An 8,571-nucleotide genomic window follows, 5' to 3' on the forward strand; every position below is an offset into this window, starting at 1 on the left:
TAAAACCATTCTTGAAATATTAAACATTTGAAACCTGAAATGCCCTGTTTTTATTCATTAATTAATATGTACATTTCTCAGGATATGTCCATGATCTAGAGAATCAGAGTGGTAGTGTTTATATTCTGCAAATATCTACCAAATTATACAATTTATAGGCTTTCTTCAATTTACAATATCTTTCAGACTTTGATTTCAAAATAGTGCAAGCATTTGGCTTGCAATACTTAAAACATTATGTCAGCCTGACAAACATAATGGGTGTTGGGGTGACAGAGGGAAATTGGACATTTAAAAAACCTTAACATTTAGCCAAGCAACTTACTGTGACAAGACAGAAAAGCAAACTCCATTTATTTTGCATTACCATTTTTATTGTAGAAAAATGCACATTTAAGCAAAATAGAAGCTATCTGCTTTCAGCCCCATTGGCTACTGAAAATAAGTTTCTTTTATGGGGAAAATCCTACTTTTTCTCATGCCTGTGGTTATCTGTAAATTGTAATTTTTCCATCTCCCCCACAATGCTCCAATTTACTTCAATATGACAGGGTCCTTCCTTGTATGAGAAAAGGCATGTTTCTTACCATTCTATTTTGGTGTGAGTCTTCCAGAACAGACAACTTGCAATCGCACTGAATTTTAGGATAAATGGTGCATGTATTTTGGATGTGGGCAGCCATTCTCAGGGGTGGCAAGCCAGAAAGCCCAAGGCTCCATGTACCTCCTGCTCTTACACGGCTACCTTTTTCTTCTGTCTTAGGATTTCTATTGCTGCCCTGAAACACCCTGCAAAAGCAAGTTAGAGAGAAAGGGCTTTGTTTTGTTTTGTTTTGTTTTGTTTTTTCCTTATACTTCCACTGCATTGCTCATCACTGAAGGAAGTCAGGACAGGAACTTAAACAAGGCAAGAACCTGGAGCTGATGCAGAGACCATGGAGAGGTGCTACTTATTGGCTTGCTTTCCATGGCTTGCTCAGCATGCTTTCTCATAGAACCCAGGACCTCCAGCCCAGGGATGACCACAGCCACAATGGGCTGGACACTCCCACATCAACCAATCATTAAAAAAATTTCCCACAGGTTTTTCTACAGCTCAATCTTCTGGGAGAGTTTTCTTGAGCTTTCCCACTCTCAGAGGACTGTATTTTGTGTCAAGTTCACATAAAACTATCCGGCACAACTTTCTTTCTCTTAGACACATAGGATCTTCTATGCCTCTGTCACTTACATGAGGCTATCTGATATGATGGTAATTCTGATTGAGTCTGATGTCTGATCTGATGCCTTTACATTCTTTTTTATTCACGTGGAGGCAGAGTGCACAGATCACAGACCACATGTGTGCAGGTCAGGGGACAACTTGTGAAAGTAATTTCTCTCATTCTGTCATTGAAGCCCAGGAATCAAGTTCAGGTCATGAGACCTGAAGAGCCTTTAGACACTGAGCCATCTTGTCGACTCCCCCCCTACCCCCCCCACTTTTTTTTTCTTATAAACTCAAATTCGGTGGAAAGCAACACAAAGAATAGAAATCCAGATTGCCTTTAGGAAAGTTTATATTTTTTCCAACTGAAAATTATCAAAAATACTTAGGTGATTCTGAAAGATGGTTGTAGCATATAAGATGGAAGATAATATTCACTGACATTATTATGACTTGGAATTACGAGCCTTGTATCAGTGAGGTTGATGGTGAATTTAATACAATTCTCACATGGCTAATTGCTCTTTGCTCAATGTCATTTGGTCATCGGACTAAATTAACGTGGTAGTGTTGCCCCTTGTATATATGTTTTTTCTTTACATTGCTGGGTTTATTTTGCAATTGAAATATCAGTTTTCTTCCTCTCTTCTCTTACACCCTGTGTCCTACAGGATCAATACCAGTTCTGCTACCGAGCCGCACTAGAATACCTAGGCAGCTTTGATCACTATGCAACGTAGAAACCCCTGATCCCTTCTGGATTTTTACTACAGGCCCTTCGCTATCCATGGAGTCTCTTCTGAGCCATACAGGGCACTTGAGAAGTCCTTCTTAACTTCTAGCTAACAACCACTTAGTGGGACTATTACAAAACAAAAACAAACTCTTCCAAGTGGACCAAGAATTCACAGTTTAATCATCTAACCTGAAAAAATAATATCAAGAACCCTGACTTAGGAGGCATCTGAAGGATTTTATTTGCAGATACCTCAAGGATTCCAAATAAAAGGGGAGAAGAAATGACAGCAAAGAACTACCATCTTGTTCAGGATTGCTTGGTAGGGGCAGAGAGAGCTTGCCTGTGGGCCTCGGGTCAGCGCAGGACGTTTGCTGGTGTGGCGTCTCACAAGAAGGTGGATTGTGCTTCAACATCACCCCTTTCCCCATGCCACTCATACGTACATTTTAGGGGTGAGGGTGGGGATGTTTAAAAGAGAAAGTCCTTGATTTCATTTTAGTATTGTAAAGGATTCTGCTGACCTGTGCTTCATTTCTAACTGTGTAGACTTTTTTCTTTTTTAAAAAATGTATCATTCGATAAAGTAAATTTAAAAAGTTATGTAATTCTTCATTTTTTTATTTCTGAACTGTAGGTTTTTGTAAGCTGTAGAACGGTTATCTGCAATATCTTACTGTAGAAATATCAAATAATTTGAAACTTTGCACATTTTTGTGCAACACTCAATCTACAGTATCTGTCTCAACAGATACTACTTACGCAATTGTTTGGTATAATTGGTGAGAAAGTGCCCATTCTCTGTAAACTTCAAGGGGAATTTTGTTTTGCTTTGTTTTGCTTTTGGAATCAACAGGGAGGCGCAAAGTATAAAGTTGCTGCTAACATATATATAAATATATAGATAGATATCTATATTTTAAGGGTATCTATGTATATATAGACAGTATGTCCACACAAAGATGTTACTGCCATTCAGTTCTTCCATGGTTTAGTTTTTTTTTTTTTAAGGATAAAAAAACTATTGTAACCATCATTTCCAAGTTATTTTTAATATTTCAAAACTTTAATTTGTAAAGGGAATTGAGGAGTGCACATCACTGATTACTGAACCTCGCCCCTGACTTTCCTGCCCTGCCTTCCCCCCACCTACTCAACCATATTCACAAGTACGGTTTCGTTAGCCAGGCTTCCAACAGAATTCAATATTCCTAACACTCTAGTGCAATAACAATTGTTAAATATCTAAGAGGTGTGCATGTGGGAAAGGTCAGTGCATATCCCTTTAGGAGGGAAGAATGTTGTAATATATCAGCTCTCAAGTTGTTTTTAAAAAAAGTATATTCAATCATATATTGTCTATAGTATGTGTATGAAATTTGCATTTATGATACGTAACAGGGGCAAAGCCAAACTCATGTTACTCTTTTCAGTCAGAAATACTTTGTGGCTGCAGCGTCCCTGGGAGATGCTGCACTGTTTCTTCTGTCTGTGGCGTTCCTGGGAGGCGCTGTGCTGTTTGATTTGGTTTTAGTTCTGCATTTAGAGTGCCTTATAATTGATGCCTATTTTATTAGCATTTCTTTTTACCTTTCGGTTGATTTCCATTAGTTGTTCACATCTGTTACTTTTTCAATTAAAGCATTATCTGTTTACCACACATACAGAAACTCTTTGAATAATATGCATTCCTAGTTTTCACCCAAGTGGGGGATGTTAGTGATTGTACCAGCCCAAAGCACTTGGATAATCAGGGCCTCTCCGTTCCTCATCGTCACATCAGGAAGAGCAACTTGTTTCACTTCTAACCCCTTCCAAATCTGCTCTGGAGCATGCAGTAACCACCAGTCTTACAGAAAAAATTTTGGGATATATTTGATATTCCATTAGGAGTATTCTGAAAGGGGCAATAAATTTTATATATATATGTATATATACATATATATGTATGTATGTATATATGTATGTATATATCTTCCCAACCTTTCTACAGCATTTCCATAGGAAGCCATGGATGGTGGTATGAGTTTGCCACATGCTATATGTTTTTAAATTACCCTCCTCAAATCCTAAGAACTCTGAAAGAGTTTTGATACAGGTATAATATTTTGGTTTAATTTTAGCTTCATGATGCTCTGCATGGAAGGATATTTGTTTTCCCATTTTCCCATTATTAGCAGAATAAAATCCTAGAGACCAAACACCCACAAGTATCGCATTTGATCATTTTTGTAAAAAAATAAAAAATAAAAATGAACAAACAAAAAAAGAAAAACAGAAATACATATAACACTAAAAAAAAAAAAAAGAATCTAGAAGGCTACCTCAGAATGAGACTCTCTAACCTACATCAGAACCAGAGAAGAATGTGCACTCTATGGGTCTGTCATTTTCTTTTCACTTGTATCGTTGAAGATTTATCCAAGTGCCAGGTTTCTCAGTGCTGTAATTTTGTTTTAGTGAAATGAAGGGAGTCAGACAGGTATTGCATCATCTAGACGTGCCATTTTGGACATGTGGGATCTAATGGAATATCACATACCAGAATGACTGGCCAGTGAGCAGTTCGTCTCTCTGCAACAAAAGCTGCCCATATATGGCAGAGGGAGAAAAGACAGTAGTCCCCGAAAGAGAATGAACAAACGGGATGCATAGCGGAGGAGGATGAGGCGGGCACCACTCCAGAGTCAGGAGCTATTCTTAGGACTAACTCCCCACTGTCACTGATGTGCATTCCACTCTGTTCTTATCTCTATGACCATTCAAGATTAATTTCCCAGACAAGCATCACTATCTGCCATTATCATAAACATCCACGTTTCTAGTTTTTTTCATCATCATAACCAGTACGGTGCTATTATTTACCTATGTATGTGTAGTTATGTATAATTTTGTAATTAGTTACAATGGTAAAATATCAAATATATAAAAGTGATTTGTACAGAACTTTATTTTAGCTCTTTTTTAAAAATGGTTTGCATGGTTAGACAAGGCAAGGACAGCCAGGGGAGGGAAGGGCCTCTAGGGAACTTTGCACTTTCTATACCTTTGTACTATGCACTGCCCTATTGATTCTACACCCAATGACGTTATTACTTGAACCCATCTGTAAGAAACTGCTTCAGAAATTCATTTCTGTGTCCATGGATCACACATCACAACAGGAAAGGAAAAATGCATAGTAGCACACACGGTTTTTTCTTTCCTGCTGATTTTTGGTTTAGCTTTGTTTCAGTCTTTCTTGTCATTTTAAAATCCCCTTCCCATTTTTTTCTTTTTGGGTTTTGGTTTCCATTGGTATATGGCTGCCCTGATACTCCAGCAGAGATCAGAAGGCTACAGATCCATCCTCTCCATCCGTTACATGGCTTTGCCATCCAAGCTTGGAGTGTCTTTACAAAGATAACAGTTGTGTTCTTTGCTCTCGTTTTGGATGCATAGACTGAAAACTCAAAAAAAAAATAACTTGTAAAATGGCTTGTTAAAAAATACAATTACCTCTAATTAGTAGTACGCGTAAGTGTTTTACAGAATGAAAGGCGTGCTTTTTATTTTCTTACTTCGTTACATTGGTGGCGAAAGAAGTCTGTATGAAAATCAGTTCTTTGCTGACACAGGTTCCATTTGTTACAAATGAATTCTAATAAAAATGTCAGTGTTATGCAGCCCTGGCCTTTGTTTTTGTCCATTTCAAGCATGCTGCTTCCAAACTAACCAGTTATTCCCTGTATTTTTTATTTATTATTATTTTTTGGCTATCTGCTTAGGTCCTGTGCACTCGTAGGAATATATTTATATTTCTACTAAGAACCTGCTGCTCACAAGTGTCTACCCTTGAGGGTAAGCACTTTCCACTGCTAAGCAGACAAGTTCAGAGAAACATTTCCATATATTCACATACTCAAGAAGGAGGCATTGTTTTCATTCGTGGTAGAGAACATAGACAATGGAAGATCCTCTGAAAGGTCTGTTGTAGAATGTATGCTGTGATATCAGTGTAATGTTGAAAGAAACCATAGCTTTCCTGCACATATAATTCCATGTTATTAGCTTATTGACCATTTAGAAACATAGCTGGGAAAACACACTGCTTCGGATTATTTACTTAGACACTAAATTGTAATAGTAGGTCAGATTTGCTCCATGTATTGAGGAAGCAGCTTTGAAAATAGTGAGGTATTGCTGCACACACAGATCATTCTAAGAGAGGCTGGCACTGAATCAATGGCAGCATCACATTCAGAAAGCTATCAAGGAAAACACAGCATCCTGAAGAAGACTGTTTCATCTTAAGTGAGAGAATGTGTTATTCCAACTGGCCTCAGAAAAAGAAAGGTGTCTGTTGTCTCATATGCCCCAGTCAAAAATCAGAATGATCTTATAATAAAATAGTGGGAATTTGCAGTCTCCTTATTGGTTTCTACTTCTTCAGTCCAGGCTCATCATAATGCCAACACCCAAGTAAGAGGAAGAAGACATTCACCCTGACAGCAAAAACAGCAGTTCTAAGTGGAATAGAGTCCTATTGGCTCAGCTGACCACATTCTGTATAAGTGATCATCTCTGAAATACAAGTGAAGACAGGAGGGAAAAGGTTCACATTGAGTTATCAAATTAAGATGGGTTTCAAGTGTCCATTTCCTTGAAAAATTCAGTGATGATTGAGGGGGCAGCTACAATTAGCTGTTAATCTGAGAGATAAGACATGTCAATCAACATGATCAAAAAGAATTGTTGCCATCGAAATAATTACTTAATGCAGGAATCCCATTGCTCAGAAATGGTTTTGGAAATCCTAAAACAGAATAAATAATTAGGTTTGCTCTTCTTTCTCTTTCCTCCTTTCTGCTTTTTTTGGCCATTAGATTTACAGATTTGACCACCTAATTGTTGATTATGTAGGTATTATGATGTTTTACTAGAAAATAGGGACAGAAAATTCATGGTGCAGCATATATATTTGGGACACTACAGTTACTCCTATAAACAGATATCTGAAGAGAAGGCCAGAGATGGCAGAGATGTAACTATATATTTATATACATGCCAATTTTTTTGGTTGAGAATTACTTAATAGAGATTAATTTAGGGTACCCACACTTAATCTGGCCCATGTTCTTTTAAACTTTAAAAAATAAAGTTTAATTTGTAAAGGCAGCCGAGACGATGGCTAAGATCCTTTAGGGGCCTCTCCCTGTAGACACTTCCCACTAAACTAACTTCACAAGAGCTAAGGATATCATGTGACATGGTCTCTGCTTTTGTTATTTAAAAGCAACAAGAAGGAGAAGCAGGAATGAGTCATGTGTCACCCTTTTATCAACTCGAAGTGGGCCTGCATGGTGGGCCACACCTGCTGCTAGGAGAAGAATACAAGCTTAAGACTTGGCTTTCAGGGCCAGGCAAGGTTCCTCCACAACACTAGACTCATGCCCACAGACATGTCCACAGAACTGAGTGGACACATAGACTGCTCCCACCACTCTTCCTTAACCTTGGACAGCAAGTTGAGAGAAAAAAGACCTCACCTCAATGAAGAGATAGCACAAGGACTTTTCTGTTTCATAGAACACACAGGCAGGCAGGCATGTACCTTATAAAACCTGAAGGCTCTACACATAGTCCACAACTTATAGAAAATCTCAGCCTTCTTCACGATGAGGCAGAAACTTGCACACTGGTGGCTGGGTTAAATCTTTGCTATAACCTCTCTAGCCTTTGAGTAAGCATGGAAAATGCCTTCCCTCTTCTAAGACTGTATAGGCTTTTACAGCCTCGAGACAAACATTGCGACACATGTTAAGGTTCATCCAAACCCATACTTAAGGTACAGGAACATTGCTATTACCTGTAATGGGTTCACAAGTAATATAGTTGTAGAAGTGACCCCAAAAAACTGTGCTTCAGTGAAATGGACATATGATTTGGCCTGTTGAGTGGTGGTGGTCCTGATAGACCCCAAATCTGTGGAGATCTTTGCGCTGTGAGACTTGCATGTGTGCATGCCCTGCAGCTGTTAAACTTCATTACACTCTTCTTAACCTTGCAGCAGGATACTGTCCCTAAAATCACAAACACCATAAAAATGCTCCCCAAAGAGGACAACATAGTCAACTTCAAGATTCCTATTTAAAAAGAATATTTATTAAACATGATCAAAGAATTCAAACAGTACACAAATAGATACCTAAATAAACTTAGTGAAAATAAGAATAAACATATTGATGTCCATAAAAATTAACAGCCAAATAAAATGAGGAAGATAATTCAGAATATGAAAATGGAATACTCTAAAGTTATAGAAATACAAAAAAAATCCAAACTGCAGTGAATCTGGAAGTGAAAATTTTATTTAGTCCAATAAAAAGTTCAAAGAAAGATTCACCAATAGAATGGATCAAGTAAAAGACAGAATATCAGGATTTGAAATTAAGTATAGAAACTGGGTCATTCAGTGGAAGAAAATGATAAATTATTAAAACTATAAAGAGGACATAAAGTGTTCTTAGGATGTTGTGCAAAGATAAAATAAATGAACCATAGGCATATAAGAAAATATTTAAAGTATGCCTTCAATAAAATCATAATTTCCCAAATCTAGATAGAAGGATCCCATCAAGGTACAAGA

At 37.6% G+C, this 8,571-nt stretch overlaps 1 protein-coding gene across 23 annotated transcripts in view; it reads left to right on the top strand.

The window, feature by feature from the left end:
• The window catches only part of Ptprd (protein tyrosine phosphatase receptor type D), a 481,801-nt gene extending 476,193 nt beyond the window's left edge, over window positions 1–5,608 (top strand). For all 23 annotated transcript variants that reach the window (XM_038332350.1, XM_038332356.1, XM_038332352.1 and 20 more), the window contains one exon: window positions 1,879–5,608. In XM_038332350.1, the coding sequence (XP_038188278.1) occupies window positions 1,879–1,947 (69 nt within the window). In that variant the 3' untranslated portion in view covers window positions 1,948–5,608. The remainder of the gene's footprint in view (window positions 1–1,878) is intronic.
• The last annotated feature ends 2,963 nt before the right edge of the window (window positions 5,609–8,571 follow it).

This window comes from Arvicola amphibius, chromosome 6 (assembly GCF_903992535.2).
Source record: "Arvicola amphibius chromosome 6, mArvAmp1.2, whole genome shotgun sequence".
NCBI lineage: Eukaryota > Metazoa > Chordata > Mammalia > Rodentia > Cricetidae > Arvicola > Arvicola amphibius.